Source organism: Sardina pilchardus, chromosome 18 (assembly GCF_963854185.1).
Source record: "Sardina pilchardus chromosome 18, fSarPil1.1, whole genome shotgun sequence".
NCBI lineage: Eukaryota > Metazoa > Chordata > Actinopteri > Clupeiformes > Clupeidae > Sardina > Sardina pilchardus.
This window is the reverse complement of record NC_085011.1, coordinates 25,872,867-25,893,045: the sequence shown is the minus strand read 5'-3', so window position 1 is coordinate 25,893,045 and position 20,179 is coordinate 25,872,867. Positions and strand designations below refer to the sequence as shown.

Genomic DNA, 20,179 nt, shown 5'->3' with positions numbered 1-20,179 from the left:
CAGCTCTTGAGATCGGCCACTTGATAGAGATTAGAGAATGATCTTTGCTACTGCTGCTATTGATGCAGAGGGAATTACACTTGTGAGCAAATTCACTGGCTTTATAAGTTGCTGTTGTTGTTGTTGTTGTTATGGCAAAGAAATACAGCAGAGTGAAGTGTTTAGCTGCTTACAGTTTACGCCATTTCTACGAGTTTGTTTTTTTTCTTCTTTTATTTGTCAGTGCTCAAGGTGTTGAGCGAGGCAATTCAATTTTGAGTAAGAAAAACAAATAATTTCGAGGTTGAATGAATTGGTGCTACCTACTTCCACATTCCAAGTGAATCATCTACAGTCTCTCACGAGTCACGACTAACTCCGAAAAATAATTTATGATTCCTTTTAAATGACTCTTTCACCAACCACTGTTGAGTGCCTCCAAAGAGTGCAGCTCTGTTCCCTCGCGCGTGAGTCCTGTCCAGACTCTCTCTCTCTCTCTCTCTCTCTCTCTCTCTCTCTCTCTCTCTCTCTCTCTCTCTCTCTCTCTCTCTCTCTCTCTCTCTCTCTCTCTCTCTCTCTCTCTCTCTCTCTCTCTCTCTCTCTCTCTCTGGACTCACGTGTGAGTCCTGTCCAGACTCACTCACTCACTCACTCACTCACTCACTCTCTCTCTCTCTCGACTCACGTGTGAGTCCTGTCCAGATTCTCTCTCTCTCTCTCCACTCACCCGTCGGCAGTGCCTCATGATGGCGGCCGCCTCGTCCTCGCTCAGCAGCCGGTGGGCCATGCCCTCCACCATGGCCAGCGTCTCAGGGCCCGGCGGCGGGCAGTGCCCCTTTACCCCCGCGCGGGACTCCTTAGGGGAGGTCAGCAAGCTTAGGCGATTACGCTCCTTACCTGCACACACAGGTAACAAAACAATAAAATCTGGACATCAACATCTGGTTACATTGCAGTTATCATGTATCATTCAATATCATTCAAAGCAGCACATGACACGTCAGCACACAGTGTGTTATAACATTTGAATCCAAAAGGTTATTATAATGAAGTATTATAATGAAGTTGTGTACACATTTCTTTCTTTCCCTTGCGTCATAAAAGACGTTACAAAAGATAAACCATGACAGCGGATATCTTTTTAACGAGATGTAAACATGTAAACAAAGAAGCTCTAATGGAGGTCATGCATATTCGAGTTGCCCAATTAGTTGTTGTCACAGAACAGACACCGTCTTCATGATGAACCTCTTCGGGAGGATGAGTGTCGCCGTGGAGATATCTGAGACTTAACGAGCTCGCAGAACCCCGCTTCGCATAGCACTGCTGTTACCTTAACAGTATAAACAACATAATGCATTCTGGGTAGAACGACCATGCAGGTCAATATCTAAGTGGCCACAAGCTTCCATACGCGGCCTCTGACTGAAGCGTGCTTTGCTTACATTAATAGCCCCCTGTACAGTTTAAAGAGTTTACTGTCAGGATTACAGATGTTTTCTTCTCTTCTCTGATCCCGACATCTAGGCCCTTACAAAATCAATACGCCTAGTGCAGATTGATCACGCTGTTATGTAATGCAGTAAAGGGATTACTCGCGCGGGACACGGGACTGATCACAGCAGGCCGGCGCTCGGGACCAAAATCAGTATTTTGTTTTTGAAACTAAATGAATCTGCCTGACAGGAGACGCACAAGCTCGGGAGGAGAGGAGACAAACAGGAAGCACAAACACCGGTGAAGAAGGCCCATAAACACTGACTCAGCAGAAAGTGAAGGCTGAAGCACAAGACTTCAGACTAATCTCACCAGGGTCTGTAAACTGGATTGGATTAAGGGCCACGAGGGTTTCTGATCAGATGTGCTCCTGTTGGAGCACCAGTGCTGACAGATAAGAAAAAACACATGCACACAGCAGTCATGTCCACTTAATGGGCAGAGAGGACAAAGCACTTCTGCAGCACTGCGGCTGGGCGCTGCGCTGGACCAGCCAATCATTAGGGCTAACTATAATATCGACACCTCGGGCTCTTCAAGGCACAATTATTTGGGCTCTGGTGTGACCAGCCATCCGACACACACACACACACACACACACACACACACACACACACACACACACACACACACACACACACACACACACACACACACACTCTCTGATTTATAGCAGATTCACTGTTAGCAGTGTGCCAAAACTGGCTTGAGTCCACAAAGACAAAATTCAGCGGTAGGCCATCATTAGCATCAGCCCTTTGATAAATAGCTGAGCTTTCAAGTGGCCTGTGTGTGTGTGTGTGTGTGTGTGTGTGTGTGTGCGCGCGCGCGTCTCTCGGTGCCTCCTCCGTGTGTGTGTGTGTGTGTGAGCGTGAGAAGGGCACAGTAAGAAGAGTCTGTGCTGAGGAATATGTGATTTAAGTATGCTTATATAAGCCATGAAGTGTGTATAGTATGTGTGTGTATATATATATATATAGTCTATACGTGTGTGTGTGTGTGTGTGTGTGTGTGCACGTGCGCGCATGTGAATATGTATGTGTCATGAAGAGGACATGGCATGGCGTCATTATCCTCTCCAGAGGCTCAGGGGGCTGTTTGAACTCAAGTCCCCTCCACCACTAGAGGCAGTGAATAATTACCCAGCACAGACATACGCATAGACAGACAGAGACAGAAAATGAGGCAGAGACAGAGTGAAAAGCATCAAGGATGCCTTTACTAAAGAAAACTAAAGCAATTTAAGCAATTTAGGGGATCTACAACAAAATCTGATTGAGATTAGAATTAGATTCTGTAGGCCAACACTGTGTCAACACAGAGAGTGAGACAGAGACAGATAAAGACAGAGAGTGAGACAGAGATAGATAAAGACAGAAAGTGAGACAGAAACAGAGTGAGACAGAGGCTGAGGCAGATGCAGAGAGAAAGAGAGAGGCAGAGAGAGAGAAAGAGAGAGGCAGATGCAGAGAGAAAGAGAGATGCAGAAAGAGAGAAAGAGAGCGCAGAGGCAGCTCTGTGAGGGTGAGCCTCTCTAAAGCCTGATTATGCAGGGTGATTATGCAGGCTTTTCATGTGCAAATACACTGCCGTCCCACACTCTCACCTTCCACTGGGGGCCGGTGTTCTCTTACACCACCAGCACTTATATGCCGGGGGGTGTGTGTGTGTCAGTGTGGAGTAATGTGGCCTTGCATGATGTCACTCTGTGTGTGTGTGTGTGTGTGTGTGTGTGTGTGTGTGTGTGTGTGTGTGTGTGTGTGTGTGTGTGTGTGTGTGTGTGTTTCTGTTAAAGTGAATATAATACATATAAGTCTCTCAAACTGTAAGTGGCAGAAAGTTCTACTTATGTGTATGCATTGTCTGTATGATTACGCGTGATGATGATGATGTTGATGATGATGGTGTGTGTGTGTGTGTGTGTGTGTGTTTGTGTGTGTGTGTGTGTCATTCCCCTCACCCCTCTCCATCTCCGAGCGTGCGGGGGATTTGGACCTCCCCCTGCGTCCCTCCGCGCCTCCTCCGTCCCTCCTCTCCTTGGAGGCCTCCCTCTCGCGCTCCTTCTCCCGCCGGCGGCCGCTCCTGAAGAGCAGGCTGACGAAGGTCTTGGAGCGCTGCAGCGTGCTGGAGCCTCCCCCCGGGGCCTTCTCCTTCTGCTGCTGCTGCTGCTGCCTCTTCTTCTTCTTCCCTTCCTCTGGAGGAGAGGAACACACAGACACGCAGGATGTGATGTCATGTCACTGACCACTCAGGTTGTGTGTGACTTCCTTAAGTGCAACAGTTCATGTAGAAACTGGCGGACGTCTACACACGCTTCATTATTCGTATCATTCACGAAACTTGAAAAAGGCTTCAGGCAAAAAACTGGCATCGGGAAAAGAGTGTGCGGTCTCCTCCACTTTTTCTACGTCTACATGATTCACCTGATTCAGTTCAAAAACGTATTAGATGTGAAAAGGACCTGTCAGGATGATAATGCATGAGGAACTTGGATGATTGTTAAGGGCATGTCCTCTTTGTGGAGTGCGCCAACAAACAACGGAAACATTGACAAAAAACTGTGTTGTACACATGCTTTGGTAAATCTTTCTGAGGGAGTGAATTGAGCGTGAACACATTGATTAAGAGATGCTGCGGTGCTGTGGCGGCGGTGCCTGGAAAACATAAGCCGTTCGTCTCTGCCCCCGCCCGGGTTCATACAATAGGATGATGCAGAGGCCTCTGGATGAATATTGAAAGGGCATTTCTCACGCGGACAGATGCGTCCGTACTCCAGTAAATTCTGTTCAGAGGGCAACGGCACAGCATAATCCTGCTCTGACAGAGAGAGAGAGAGAGAGAGAGGGAGAGAGAGAGAGAGGGAGAGAAAGAAAGAGAGAGAGAGAGATAAGAGTGAGAGAGAGAGAGAAAGAGAGAGAGAGGCCAGGCCCTTGGGAGAGAGCAAAGTGGTCGGGGGCTCTAGGACTGACATGACGGATAGGGGGATAGAGCACAGGAGACGAAGGGCTATAAGTGCTTTATTCTGGAGGAGGAAGGGAAGACTGCTGGGGAGGTGGAGGGAGGGCAATAGGGGCAGCGGCCCTGCTCTTCTCCCTCCTCCCTCACGGCCGTCTGAAGGCCCCATCACATTACATGAAGCATGCGCTATGAAACCCATTACTTTCAATGGTTTGAGTGCGCAACAACTGGTCTGCTTAGTATAGCGCAGCGCCAGCGGCATTTTGCCGGTTTGCCACTCTGGCACATACCGCGGTCAAAGCTGAAATATGTTGACCGCGACACGCTGTAAGTCAATGGTCTTTTGCACGGAGCCTAGTGGTAACCACAACAAAAATCGTTAGAACATTACTTCAACCTAGAGCAACCTATAGCGGTGAGTGCAGCGCATGCCGTGTGCAGGCAGGAGTAGACCAACAGTGCCATTCATTATGAGATAAACAATGCTAATGTAAGATTATAGCATCAGCCAAGTCAGGCAAAAACCCTACCATTCCCCATCTCCCCCCTTCAGTTCAAGATTTTCATATGAAGGAGGTCACAACCATGGCTCATGTTCATGATAGCTCTTTGGTTATGCACAACCTCTCCCAATTCATGAAAACCAAGACAAAGATGTTTCCATTCTATGTCTACTTTAATCTACTGCTTGTTCAATATTCTGTTATGCAGTCAAGGTCAATAAATGGTCTTTTGGGCCCCAACAGTCAACTTCAAGGCCGCGCTGTCTGGTCAGTGGTGGTGGTGCTGCCTTGAAGTTGACGGTGGGGGCCCAAAAGACCATCAGGCGTCAAGGTCATGGTTAGGTGTGGGCTATGGGCCAGTGTCGGCGGGTCTGACCTGACACGGTGATGTGGCTCTGGGAGCGGCGTAGCGGTCTGCGCGGCTTGCTCAGAGCCACCAGCACGGCCGTCTTGGCCGAGTCCAGCGTCTCCTTCTCCCCCGCCGAGTACGTCCGGCTGCGCTCGGCCGGACGCCCAACAAAGCTCCCGCTGCGGATCACCGTGTCCTTCAGAAGCACCGTCTCCCCGAGCGTCCGGCTGGTCTCCACGGCGACCACCCTGTCCGCTGCTGCCACCGGCGGGTCCGTCTGGATGGCCATCTCGGTGCGGTCGGAGCTGGGCCGGCGGGAGCGGTCCTCGGTGGAGATGCACACATCCACCATCTCGGACATCAGCGGCGGGAACATGACCTGGGAGAGGCCGCTCAGGGAGGAGAGGGGCGTGCCGGACGACAGGGAGGAGGCCGAGGAGAACGAGTCCGACCCCTGAGAGGACGGAGCCAGACCATTGGCCACTGGAAGGACACAATGAGAGTGGCATGGATGAGTATTCTAAATGACCACATATCAATAACTCAGTTCAACTTGGTTTAAAATGTACGCACACAGCATAAGATCGACCACTCCATCCCTCTGCATTTCATACATTTTTATGCACTTACTTACAATACATGGCGGTTCACCCTGTCTCACCTTTTGGACTCATTTAAGTGTTGTGGCCTGACACCAATGTATTACCTTGGGAAAACAAATGACCTCATCTTGTTTGTGTACCCTATCTCTCAAACGTAATGTTTTATCCATTGCACGCAGGCAAGCGCAGGCATTGTAATGGGAACTGACATGCCCTTTACATGGACATCTATACAGACTGGCATCTGTGTGAACCTCCCTCAGTCTGGCTGACCTCTGGCACACAGTCCAATTACGTTAAGCATAAATACATGAGAAACAGCAACACAGCTCCCGTGACTGTCCCCTCATCTAGAGGGTGATATGGCCCAGATATAAGCCCTGACCCTGAACACACACAATCCCAGACTCTCATCTGAATTTGGCCAGAATGCCATAATCCCTAGCTTTTTCCAGACTCCATCATATTAAAGAAAAGTGGAGACTTCCAAAAAAAAGAGAGGGATTGGCATGTGCTTCCCACTCTGCTTTAAAGCTTAGTGTAGAATCTAGTTGGTTATATATTTTTAGCTGACCCACTAAAATGATAGACATTGTTGTTTTTGTGTCATATTTCTTTTGGAATGCCTCCAAGAGCTGTGCGTCCAGACAAAAATACTTAACTCTGGGTGTGATCCACTTTCGTGAATGTGAAGAGTACATGATGACATGCATCAATCGGGACGAACAGTCACGCCACCCAGCCTTAAACTCAACCCCTCCATCACAGCACATTGTCAAGACTTATATGCTCAAGAAGCAATCATGAAATGTCGATATGCAGACAAATAAATACTGTACATTTATTCAGCCAGCTGTACTCTGCCACCATCTCTTTGTAAGCCGGGTATCTTCCTGCCTCCTGACAAAGAGAAAAGAAATGCAGTTTAACATGCGGTTAAAACTCATCCACCATAGCGTCACATTAGAGGCATGCCAAGTGTCCATCAAGACTGTAATCTAGACAAGTAACTCCAGACAGTCATTTCAAGTGCCAAAGAATATTCGTTTTCAAAAATATTTCATTTTATTACCTAAGTAGCAAGCTTGATAGCTACTCTGCCTACTAAAAGTAATCATTGCTACAACAAGTTTTACAGTCGCGTGCGCAATGTAGTTTTCCATGCGCAGTGAAGGATTGTGGGATTGTTGGATTCCTCCCGAGAGCTGAGGTTCTGAAGCCGGGCCAGGGCTCCGTCAGCCTCTCTGGTTTCCTCTGGCCGGGAAGAGAAAGGGAGAGAGTGAAGAGGGAGACGGAGTGAGAGAGAGAGAGAGAGTGAGAGAACTGCTTCTGTCATTCATCCCCTGAGGCCCTCTGGGGCTTGGCTGCCTTTGCGGCCCTCTGAACCCCTCAGCAAAGCCTGGAGCTCCATCACTGCTCTCTGTCGGCACACAGTGGAACTCAGAGAAACACAACAGCTCTTATGTCAGCACAGGGGAGAGGGGACGTTTTCTTGCCCCTGCCTGGGATCCCAACTCAGGAAGTTTGAGTCCCATCCTCCTTGCCAATGTCCTTTTTCATGGTTGGAGGAGTGGCGTTTACCTCTGCACAGCTCATTCTGACATATGGGATGGGTGTGGATTTCCTGGGCAGCCTCAATGACCTCTGACCCCTCTAGCCGAGCCTCCGTGCACACCGATAGGAGGAGAAGATAAAAGGAGGAGATGGCAGAGACCTCGGCGGCCAGGTCAGGAGAGAGTCACCGAGCTGCCACCTCCTCCTCCTCCTCCTCCGCTGTGTCAACAAAGAGGGCGCTGACAGAAGGGTGCTCAAGCTGTTTAGCCGAAAACACACACATCAACACCCGGGCGCTTTCAGCCAGACCGTACCGACCGCACGATGTTAACGACCGGCGTCCATGTGGCGGTAGACGGTCGGGACACAGTTGTGTGTGTGTGTGTGTGTGTGTGTGTGTGTGTGTGTAAGAGAGAGAGAGGAGGGGGGAGCATTTGTAAGGGGCGGTGGGTCTTAAGGAAAGACACCCAGTAAGACGAGGCTTTCGGGCTGATTATAACCCGATCCTCACCTGCCTTGTGAATAATGCACAGCCTGGAGCTGTTTCTCACAGGGGAAACCCGAGCCACGGAGGGCGAAGCGAGCGAGTGAGCGGGTCGGGGAGCCAGCCAGCGAGTGGGAATGGGACGGCTGGATGCCAGCTGTCTGCCCTCTGCTCCCACCACCGTCTTCCAGCCCTCCGCACGAGGAGAGGAGAGGAGAGGAGAGGAGAGGAGAGCAGAGGAGAGGAGAGGAGAGGAAAGGAGAGGAGAGGAGAGCAGAGGAGAGGAGAGGAGAGGAGAGGAGTGGAGAGGAGAGGAGAGGAGAGGGGAGGACAGGACAGGACAGGACAGGAGAGAAGAGAAGAGAGGAGAGGAGAGGAGAGGAGAGGAGAGGAGAGGAGACCCAACAGCCTTGGGTAACATGCTCCAATGGCTATAATAAAGGCAACCATGGCCTTGGCCTGAGCACTTCTAATTACATACGCAACCACAGAGTTCTTTTTTCTCTGTCTCTCTCTGTCTCTCTGTTATCATAGTTCAAGAGTTGTACCAATGCACAGAGTTTAAAAGTTACCAAATCAGTTTTTTTTTTAAAAAAGCATTAGAATTCACTGGAGCGTTAAATGTGCTAAGAGTTCTACAGGTCAGGAACAGTGCTCTAATTATGCATTACTGCCAGGGCCCTTGGGTCTGGGGGAGTTTCCGCGGCGAGTTGAGTTTAAGGTGAACACTTGAACGTCTGAGGGTACTGAGAGCTTTTAGAGCAGCTTTCACTGGAACATTTCTCTAATCCTCTGCCAGCAGCCAGAGCTTGCAACCTGTTTGAGCCATACTGTTCTAAATAATTAACAAAAAATGACACATGTATAATGAAAGATTTTGTCCAGAATCCAAAGGGTTCTAAAACTCAATTCTATATCACATTCTGTGCAGAAAAATACCTAAATGTGTGTGTGTGTGTATGTGTGTGTGTGTGTGTGTGTGTGTGTGTGTGTGTGTGTGCTTGCGTGTGTGTGTGTGTGTGTGTGTGTGTGTGTGTGTGTGTGTGTGTGTGTGTGTGTGTGTGTGTGTGTGTGTGTGTGTGCTGGCATGTGTGTGTGTGTGTGTGTGTGTGTGTGTGTGTGTGCTGGCGTGTGTGTGTGTGTGTGCGTGTGCGCTTGCATGTGTTTGCGTGTGTGCGTGTGTGCATGTGTGTGTGTGTGTGTAGAGGTCAGAGGTCAGACTCACTTTGATGGTGAGCATGATGTGAGTGTGGCTCTTCAGCACCTCCACTGCGTTGCTGTGGGTGATGTCCTCGAAGCTCACGCCGTTGGCTGCCAAAATCTGATCACCCATTTTGATGCCATGCTGCTCCGCCAAACCTCCTGGGTCCAACCTGGTGTGAGGAGAATGCAGGTGAAACAGCAGCAGCACACAATCATAACTTACACTGGCACACTAAAGTGCATTTGGTGAGAGAATATCTGACTTGAAATGCTCAAAGCACAAAGTATTATATTACTGTGAGGATGCTAATTCCATTTTAGAAAAACAAAACCCTTGCTCCTCTTTTGAAGGCATCCATTTACATTAAGCTGTAGACCCAACAAAGGCTTGACAAATACAGACATAAAGTCTTAAATTGGCATGGGAGAGTTCCTCTTTGAGTTTAGCAACAACAATAATGGCTTCCTCTGCTGAGCCGCCTGTAGGTGTGATTAGCACACAAAGAGGAGATTACTGAGGGGTGATCAGAGGCAAATCTCTCTACAGGTGAGACCTACTTAGACACGTAGATGCCCAGGCCAAACTCCTTCCCTCCGCGGATGTTGAAGCCCAAGCAGTAGTCGTCGGAGGTGGTGTAGAGGTGGATGATCCGTCGCAGGGCGCTGTCTGAGCTGGCCTCCGAGGGAGTCCGTCCACTCTCCTCAACCACCATCCGCCGGTGGATCAGGTCAACCCTAAACACATTAAATACATGCACGCACACACACACACACACACACGCACGCACACACGCATGCACGCACGCGCACACACACACACACACACACACACACACACACATACACACAGATGTAGGAAGCATGAAGCATAGCCTTTAACATCGATATGTACTGTAAGTACACAACCACATCAGTACACACTCATTCTTGGGTCATGGCCTGACATCTCAATAAGGTGCACTCAGAATTGGAACTTTGAATGTGGTGGAATGAATGCTTCTAATAAATGACCCACTTAGTCTTCTGAATGTAACATGGTATTGACAATTTAGGTTTGTGAATCACCTCGACGGACGCTTCACCAATAAACAAATACATCTACGGTATCTGATCACGCAATAAAGTCTGCGTAATAACATCCTCACCATGTGGTCTTCTCTTTGGAGTAGCGGATGCCTGGGACCTTCCCCACGCGGCGCACCACCATGCGCAGCCGGTTGTTGCCGGTGAGGACCTTGACGGCGCTGCTCATGGTGATGCTCTCCAGGCTGACGCCGTTCACCTCCACCAGCTTGTCCCCCACACACAGGCCCGACTGCTCTGATGGACAGGACATACACATATACACACAGCATGAACACACACACACACACACACACACACACACACACACACACACATACACACACAGCATGAACACACACACACACACACACACACACAGAATCACAGGCCTGACTGCTCTGATGGACAGGACATACACATAAACACACAGCATGAACACACACACACGCACACACAGACACACCCACACACACACACAGCATGAACACACACACAGGCCGACTGCTCTGAAGGACAGGACATGGGGGGGAGCGGGGGAGGGTGACACATGTAAGAACGCAAACATCCATTCCATACACACACACAGCATGAACACACACAGACACACACACACAGACACACACACACAGACACACACACACACACACACACACACACACACACACACACACACACACACACACACACACACACACACACACACACACAGCACAACTCTTGGAGGACTGAATCTACTCATTCTAATCTAACAACCTCACTGTCTCCTCACTGTATAGTGATTTATTACAAAAATAATGTACGTGGTCAGAATATATTATATTGTTTGCCGATGATTTTGCTTTCACCAAAGACCATATGATTGCCAGCCACCCCTCATCCCCTCCTCCTCATCCCCTCCTCCTCCTCCTCCTCCTCCTCTCAGCCCTGGGTACCTGCGGAGCTGTCGTCCTCCACTTTACTGACGAAGATCCCGAGGCCATGCTCAGAGCCTCCTCGCACACTAAAGCCCAGCCGGCCGTCCTCGCTCTTGTCCACTGTTATGGTGTGGATGTCCTCACTGTCATCCCCACCTGCATATGGAGGAGAAGCACACATAAACCAAGAATCACATGCTGTAAAAACATAAACACACACAAACAGAACATACACACTTGGAAACTGACTGTGCTCCTATTTGGGCTGGTGCCTTCGGTTGGAATACATGAGAGGACATCTAGAACCCTTTAAGACTGCCCCCCCAAAAATGGAACACTTTAAATGATGATCTTCTGTTTCATAGTCTAACTCCACAAGTCAGTACCACACAGTTTACAGTTTTGTTTCACATCTTTTCACATTAGTTTTCTAACTAAAACAGGGCGTTGCCACACAAAAGTCCAAAGTTGGTTTACAAGGACTTAAATGCACCTCACGTAAACATAAAGTTATGTAAACACACACACAAACACACAAAAAACGTGCGTAAAGCAAGGCAGAACACCCCCCCCCCCCCACACACACACACACACACACACAACAGCACACTGCTGTAGGTCAGCTGAAACTGTGTTAGCTTGGCAAAACATTTACATCTACACATATTACTGTCACTGTCACTTTTACTCACTGTGACCTAGATGACACATAAATCTAGCATACTCTACATTCAGCATGAGCAATGCCCTCCATACAGAAGCCTCTGCCCTGCAGACACAGCAATATGTGGACATGAATTATAGTGTATATCACTATTCAATTCAGAAACTGTAATTCTCGAGTCTTAAGAGCCCTCATCCGGTACACATAACTTAGTTGTCATAGCTTTCACCCTGTCTGTCCAAACATATCTCATATTTTGATTACTAACAGATGAAATATGAAATCCACAAAGTAAGCCAACCTGACATATTATAACTAGAAATGCAATTCCAAGGAATTACCAGTGCATGAAATGCAAAAATAGATAGATAATGTAGATATGGTTACTAAGGTGTAGCTAGGGTAAACATGGTGGTTGCATAGTTTACAGAGAGTTGATAGTGTGAAGGTAGACAGTTTAAAGCTGAAACATTCCCAGTTCTAACTTAACTAATGATTACTATTCATGTTAAAATGTTAACTATGGCAACAATGATAACCAGGTTGATTGGTTAACTTAGCTACTGATTTCATGCAGTAATGGTAAAAATGTTAACTATGCTAACTATGCTCACAGTGCTAACCAGGTTGATTAGTTAACTTAGCTAATGATTTCTAGCAGTTATGCTAACTATGCTAGCAATGCTAACTATGGTAACAATGCTAACTTAAACTAACAATGCTAACCAGGTTGATTAGCTAACTTAACTGATGATTTCTAGCAATAATGTTAAAAATGCTAACTATGCTAACAATGCTAAAATTGCTAACAATGCTAACCAGGTTGATTAGCTAACTTAGTTGATGTTTTTTGCAGTTATGCTAAAAATGCTAACTATGTTAACTATGCTAACCATGCTAACTAGCTAACTTGCTAGTGAGGACTTTTATTTTGAAACATTTGTTGCTAGGGTATCCATGGTGGCCACTATCAGGAAACAAGAAGTTACTGCAGTATAATCATGTTGGTTGCTATGGAAACGGTCATAAACGCTTAATTTTAATGGTTGATATGTTGGTTGCTAGGCACATGGAGTTTCCGTGTAGTTGACTGGAGGCATAGTTGATAACTGACAGTTGGAATGGTTGAACAGTTAAATAGTTGAGTAGTTACAATGGTTAAAGGATTTAATAGTGTATTATTGCAGTGAGGACCTTTATTTTGAAACAGTTGTGGATAGAGGAAGTAGTGAAACAGGATCTGTAGTCTTAATGAGATTGTATGCTTAAAGCCTGAGACAGAAGGTGCCTCTCATATAGTGTTTACGCGGCCTCTCTCGCTCCTCGATCCTCACTGATCTTTCTTTATGTAGATCATTGAGGAGCGAGGAGCGAGGGAGGGCATATAAACGCTGCTTGAGAGGCACCCACAGTAAATACTTTAAAAGTTGTATGTAGATAGTCTAATTAATGTTGATAGACAGAATGTTTAATGGATGTTGATAGGCAGATTGTTTAATAGATATTGATTGACAGTTTAATGGGTGGATGAGTGAATGGTCTGAAGAAGATGAATGGATAGAAGGTTGGATGGAATGTGCCTTATATTCTTGTTAAGAGAGACACTGATACAGCTCTCTGAGAGTAGTTGATACAGGTGTAATCAATTTAACTGGCTAGTCTTAAGAGAGCCAGAGTGTAGAGATACCTGAGCCTGAGACGGAGTAGATTTTTAAAAAGTTGAATGTAGATCGTCTAATTAATGTTGATAGACAGAGAGTTTAATGGATGTTGATAAACAGTTTAATGGGTGGATGAGTGAATGGTCTGAAGAAGATGAATGGATAGAAAGTTGGATGGAATGTGCCTTATATTCTTGTAGAATGGAGAGACACAGCTCTCTACTGAGAGAGTAGTGGATACAGATACAGGTGTAATCAATTTAACTGGCTAGTCTTAAGAGAGCCAGGCCTGAGACAGAGTAGATTGTTTCAAAGTTGAATGTAGATTGTCTAATTGATGTTGATAGGCAGACTGTTTAGAATGGGTGGATGAGTGAATGGTTTGAAGAAGATGAGTGGATAGAAAGTTGGATGGAATTAGGAAGACTTATGTTGATACCGTTGATACAGGGGAACAGAAAATGTAGTCTCAAGAGAGCCAGTTTAAAGCCTGAGAGAGAGAGAGAGAGAGAGAGAGAGCTGCTGCACCTGGACTGGCCACCTGGCGTAACATGAAACAGTTAACAGGATATGTAGTCTTCACAGAGAGATTGTATTCTTAAAGCCTGAGAGAGAGAGAGAGCTGCTGCAGGTGGGGCTGGCCACCTGGCATAAGATTCTAATTGCTTAACGATCCGACTGTGATGTCATAGAGGCCAATGTTAAGTCTATGGGGAAATTTTTAATAGTTTTTAATTTTTAGTTTAAAAAGTATAAAAGTTACAAAGTTGAAAAATACTTAGCAGCCTTCCCCTATTTAAGACCTACGTTGCGACGTTTGAATGAAGTTTCTAAGTTAAACGGTTCAAGCTGAATAGAAAAAATGAATTTGATCAGCGGAATAATAATAACTAGAAATGCAATTCCAAGGAATTACCAGTGCATGAAAATGCAAAAATAGATAGATAATGTAGATATGGTTGCTAAGATGTAGCTAGGGTAAACATGGTTGTTGCATAGTTTACAGAGAGTTGATAGTGTGAAGGTAGACATTTTAAAGATGAAACGTTCCAGTTCTAACTTAACTAATGATTTCTATTCATGTTAAAATGTTGATTAGCTAACTTAGCTAATGATTTCTAGCAGTTACGCTAAAAATGCTTATTATGCTAGCAATGCTAACTTTACTAACAATGCTAACCAGGTTGATTAGCTAACTTAACCGATGATTTCTAGCAGTAATGCTAAAAATGCTAACTATGCTAACAATGCTAAATTTGCTAACAATGCTAACCAGGTTGATTAGCTAACTTAGTTGATGATTTTTTGCAATTATACTAAAAATGCTAACAATGCTAACCATGCTAACTAGCTAACTTGCTAGTGAGGACTTTTATTTTGAAACATTTGTTGCTAGGGTATCCATGGTGGCCACTATCAGGAAACAAGAAGTTACTGCAGTATAATCATGTTGGTTGCTATGGAAACGGTCATAAACACTTAATTTTAATGGTTGCTATGTTGGTTGCTAGGTACATGGAGGTTTCATGTAGTTGACTGGAGGCATAGTGGATGATAACTGACAGTTGGAATGGTTGAACAGTTCAATAGTTGAGTAGTTTTTAATGGTTAAATGATTTAATAGTGTATTATTGCAGTGAGGACCTTTATTTTGAAACAGTTGTGGACAGAGGACGTAGTGAAACAGGATCTGTAGTCTTAATGAGATTGTATGCTTAAAGCCTGAGACAGAAGGTGCCTCTCATATAGCGTTTACGCGTCCTCTCTCGCTCCTCACTGATCTACATAAAGAATGATGGAGCGGCAACAATGGGATAGTCTAGCCCTTCTTCTATCTTTCTTTATGTAGATCATTGTGGATCGAGGAGCGAGGGAGGACATATAAACGCTGCTTGAGAGGGACCCACAGTAAATACTTTAAAAGTTGTATGTAGATAGTCTAATTAATGTTGATAGACAGACTGTTTAATGGATGTTGATAGGCAGATTGTTTAATAGATATTGATTGACAGTTTAATGGGTGGATGAGTGAATGGTCTGAAGAAGATGAATGGATAGAAGGTTGGATGGAATGTGCCTTATATTGTTGTTAAGAGAGACACTACAGCTCTCTGAGAGTAGTTGACACAGGTGTAATCAATTTAACTGGCTAGTCTTAAGAGAGAGTGTGCTTAAAGCCTGAGACAGAGTAAATCATTTAAAAGTTGAATGTAGATAGTCTAATTAATGTTGATAGACAGAGAGTTTAATGGATGTTGATAGGCAGATTGTTTAATAGATGTTGATAGACAGTTTAATGGGTGGATGAGTGAATGGTCTGAAGAAGATGAATGGATAGAAAGTTGGATGGAATGTGCCTTATATTCTTGTAGACTGGAGAGACACAGCTCTCTACTGAGAGTAGTGGATACAGATACAGGTGTAATCAATTTAACTGTCTAGTCTTAAGAGAGCCAGCGTATGTAGCCTGAGAGAGAGAGAGAGCTGCTGCAGGTGGGGCTGGCCACCTGGCATAAGATTCTAATTGCTTAATGATCCGATTGTGATGTCATAGAGGCCAATGTTAAGTCTATGGGGAAATTTGTAATAGTTTTTAATTTATAGTTTAAAAAGTATAAAAGTTACAAAGTTGAAAAATACTTAGCAGCCTTCCCCTATTTAAGACCTACGTTGCGACGTTTGAATGAAGTTTCTAAGTTAAACGGTTCAAGCTGAATAGAAAAAATGAATTTGATCAGCGGAATAATAATAATAAGAAGAAGAAGCCTTGGAAGAACAGTACAGTGCATTTTCATGCACTGTAATAAGAAGAAGAAGCCTTGGAAGAACAGTACAGTGCATTTTCATGCACTGTAATTACAGTGCATGAAAATGCACTGTACTGTTCTTCCAAAACTTCTTATTATAGTGCATGAAAATGCACTATACTGTTATTCCAAGTCTTCTTATTATTAAACTTCTTCTTCTAACGCACCCAATTCAGCTTCAACCGTTTAACGTAGAAACTTCATTCAAACGTTGTTGCGTAGGTCTTGCTTATGCCATGCCTGCTTTGTATTTTTCAACTTTGTAACTTTTATACTTTTTAAACTATTAGTTAAAAACTATTACAATTTCCCCCATAGACTTAACATTGCTCATTATGACATCACGGCAGCAATTAGAATCTTAGGCCAGGTGGCCGGCCACCTGGGCACCAACTGTCAGTTTCTCTGGCTTTAAGCATACAGTCTCTCAGAAGACTACATATCCTGTTAACTGTTTCCTCTGTCCACGACTGTTTCAAAATAAAAGTCCTCACTGCAATAATACACTATTAAATCATTTAACCATTGAAACTACTCAACTATTGAACTGTTCAACCATTCCAACTGTCAGTTATCATCCACTATGCCTCCAGTCAACTACATGAAACCTCCATGTACCTAGCAACCAACATAGCAACCATTAAAATTAAGCGTTTATGACCGTTTCCATAGTAACCAACATGATTATACTGCAGTAACTTCTTGTTTCCTGATAGTGGCCACCATGGATACCCTAGCAACAAATGTTTCAAAATAAAAGTCCTCACTGGCAAGTTAGCTAGTTAGCATGGTTAGCATAGTTAGCATTTTTAACATAACTGCAAAAAATCATCAAATAAGTTAGCTAATCAACCTGGTTAGCATTGTTAGCAAATTTAGCATTGTTAGCATAGTTAGCATTTTTAGCATTGCTGCTAGAAATCATCGGTTAAGTTAGCTAATCAACCTGGTTAGCATTGTTAATAAAGTTAACATTGCTAACATTATTAGCATTTTTAGCGTAACTGCTAGAAATCATTAGCTAAGTTAACTATTCAACATTTTAACATGAATAGAAATCATTAGTTAAGTTAGAACTGGAATCATTCATCTTTAAACTGTCTACCTTCACACTATCAACTCTCTGTAAATTATGCAACCACCATGTTTACCCTAGCTACACCTTAGTAACCATATCTACATTATCTATCTATTTTTGCATTTTCATGCACTGGTAATTCCTTGGAATTGCATTTCTAGTTATTATTATTCCGCTGATCAAATTCATTTTTTCTATTCAGCTTGAACCGTTTAACCTAGAAACTTCATTCAAACGTTGCAACGTAGGTCTTCAACAGGGGCATGCTGCTATGTATTTTTCAACTTTGTAACTTTTATACTTTTTAAACTAAAAATTAAAAACTATTAAAAATTTCCCCATAGACTTAACATTGGCCTCTATGACATCACAGTCGGATCGTTAAGCAATTAGAATCTTATGCCAGGTGGCCAGCCCCACCTGCAGCAGCTCTCTCTCTCTCTCTCTCAGGCTTTAAGCATACAATCTCTCTGTGAAGACTACATATCCTGTTAACTGTTTCCTCTTTCCACAACTGTTTCAAAATAAAAGTTCTCACTGCAATAATACACTATTAAATCATTTAACCATTGAAACTACTCAACTATTTAACTGTTCAACCATTCCAACTGTCAGTTACCATCAACTATGCCTCCAGTCAACTACATGAGACCTCCATGTACCTAGCAACCAACATAGCAACCATTAAAATCAAGCGTTTATGACCGTTTCCATAGCAACCAACATGATTTTACTACAGTAACTTCTTTATTCCCGATAGTGGCAGCCATGGATACCCTATCAACAAATGTTTCAAAATATAAGTCCTCAGTAGCAAGTTAGCTAGTTAGCATGGTTGGCATAGTTAGCATTGTTAGCATATTTAGCATTTTTAGCATAGCTGCTAGAAATGATTAGCTAAGTTAGCTAATCAACCTAGTTAGCATGGTTAGCATAGTTAGCATTGTTAGCATTTTTAGCATAGCTGCTAGAAATGATTAGCTAAGTTAGCTAATCAACCTAGTTAGCATTGTTAACATAGTTAGCATTGTTATCATAGTTACGATGCTAGCATAACTGTTAGAAATGATTAGCTAAGTTAGCTAATCAACCTGGTTTGCATAGTTAGCATTGTTAGCATAGTTAGCATTTTTAGCATAACTGATAGAAATCATTAGCTAGGTTAGCTAATCAACCTGGTTAACATAGTTAACATTGTTATTATTGTTAGCATTTTTACCATAACTGTTATACATCATTAGCTAAGTAAACCAATCAACCTGGTTATCATTGTTAACATAGTTAGATAACATTTTAACATACCTTTTAGAAATCATTAGTTAAGTTACAACTGGAATGTTTAAGCTTTAAACTGTCTAACTTCACACATCAACTGTCTTTAAACTATGCAACCACCATGTTTACCCTAGCTACACCTTAGTAACCATATCTACATTATCTATCTATATATTTTTGCATTTTCATGCACTGGTAATTCCTTGGAATTGCATTTCTAGTTGGAATTCCTAACTCTAAATCAGCCCAACAGGCGCTGGCGTCTGGCGAGCTCACCGTCGACTGGCGAGTTGATGAGGATGACTCTGCCCATGGGGGAGGCCGATCTCATCCTCCGACGCTGCTGCTTTTTGAGCATGTAGCGCGTGGCGGTGTTGGAGCCCCCAGCCTGGCCGCTGGAGTGGGCCCCGTTGGTCATCTCTCGGCGCCCAGAGTCCGCGGAATGAGCCATGGCAGGATGACCCCCCTTCTGTGAACCCTCATCCAGGGGTCTGCGGCAGGGACTGAGGGGTTGAAGGGTGCAATGCAGCAGGGGTGTGGATGGCTTGCAAGACTTGCTGGACAGTCAAGGTGCTTGGAGAGAACACACTTCCTAGTGAAAGTGATTATTTGATGATAGTAGAGGGTGCACCATTGATGTAATTCCAGGATTGCATTCGTTCACAAAGCATATCTGACAAATTCATTGTAATGGCACTGTTATTTTGTAGAGAGGCCTAATATCCACTTGTTTCCAGATGAATAAAGAACTTTGACCAAAAAACTGTTATAATCCAAAGCAGAGGGAAGATCTGGAAGATCTGATATGCCTATTTGAACCTATCCTTAAATATCGCACATTATTTAGAGTGGAGGAAGACCACTATCCATGTCTTGACTTGGATAAAGCTCCACACTTGGCTTGGCTCCACGCTGCCCAAACTGGAAGACAGTGAGGGGTTCCTTCTCCGCAGGTTCCCCATCTGACAGGCAGGAGTCACTCATTGCTGTTTTTTATATATATATATTTCCCTCAGGAAAAATCTGAAATCTTTCACAAAAAGCAAGAATGAAATTCCTCTTGGAAAGCGATGAGACGATCAGTTACTCCTGAAGTGCAGATTAGATAGGATAACGTTGATTAGATTACTTTCGATTTCTATCCATAAATAGGCAAAATGTCAAATGACCTTATACTGTTAAGAAAGTTTACACTCACTTTTGGCATGTTGCTCGGGTTGAAATAATTGTAAAAGTAAGTTCCTTGAAGGCAACGACCAGGGAAAATGTGCGCCATGCGTGGTTAAACCAGGACCTCGGACAGCAACAGGTTCTGCGCAGGCGGCAAAGTAGGCTTCTCTCTCTCAAAGATCAATTTCACTTTTCGATTTAATTAAATTCCACTCTCCATCTCTGTAATGGGATCACCCTAAGCACTTCAATCTAGCACATAAACAATCCTCATATCTTTCCAAATGTCCCCCGAACACTTCTGACGATTAGAATTACCATTATAATTAGACTATATACATCACTATAATGCATCAGTTAGAATTGCCGTCAACATCAAAGCCTTAACAAGTTGGATAAGCTATTCCTACAGTGTC

General features: G+C 44.3%; 1 protein-coding gene across 1 annotated transcript in view; it reads right to left on the bottom strand.

Annotated features, from left to right (window-relative positions):
* The window catches only part of pdzd7a (PDZ domain containing 7a), a 33,109-nt gene extending 14,065 nt beyond the window's left edge, over positions 1 to 19,044 (bottom strand). The window contains exons 1-9 of the mRNA XM_062519936.1: positions 18,870 to 19,044; positions 11,127 to 11,264; positions 10,275 to 10,449; positions 9,688 to 9,864; positions 9,152 to 9,299; positions 6,728 to 6,788; positions 5,314 to 5,769; positions 3,437 to 3,670; positions 707 to 876 (exon numbers count right to left, since the gene is read on the bottom strand). Of these exons, the coding sequence (XP_062375920.1) occupies positions 707 to 876; positions 3,437 to 3,670; positions 5,314 to 5,769; positions 6,728 to 6,788; positions 9,152 to 9,299; positions 9,688 to 9,864; positions 10,275 to 10,449; positions 11,127 to 11,264; positions 18,870 to 19,044 (1,734 nt within the window). The remainder of the gene's footprint in view (positions 1 to 706; positions 877 to 3,436; positions 3,671 to 5,313; positions 5,770 to 6,727; positions 6,789 to 9,151; positions 9,300 to 9,687; positions 9,865 to 10,274; positions 10,450 to 11,126; positions 11,265 to 18,869) is intronic.
* Positions 19,045 to 20,179: the final 1,135 nt, after the last annotated feature.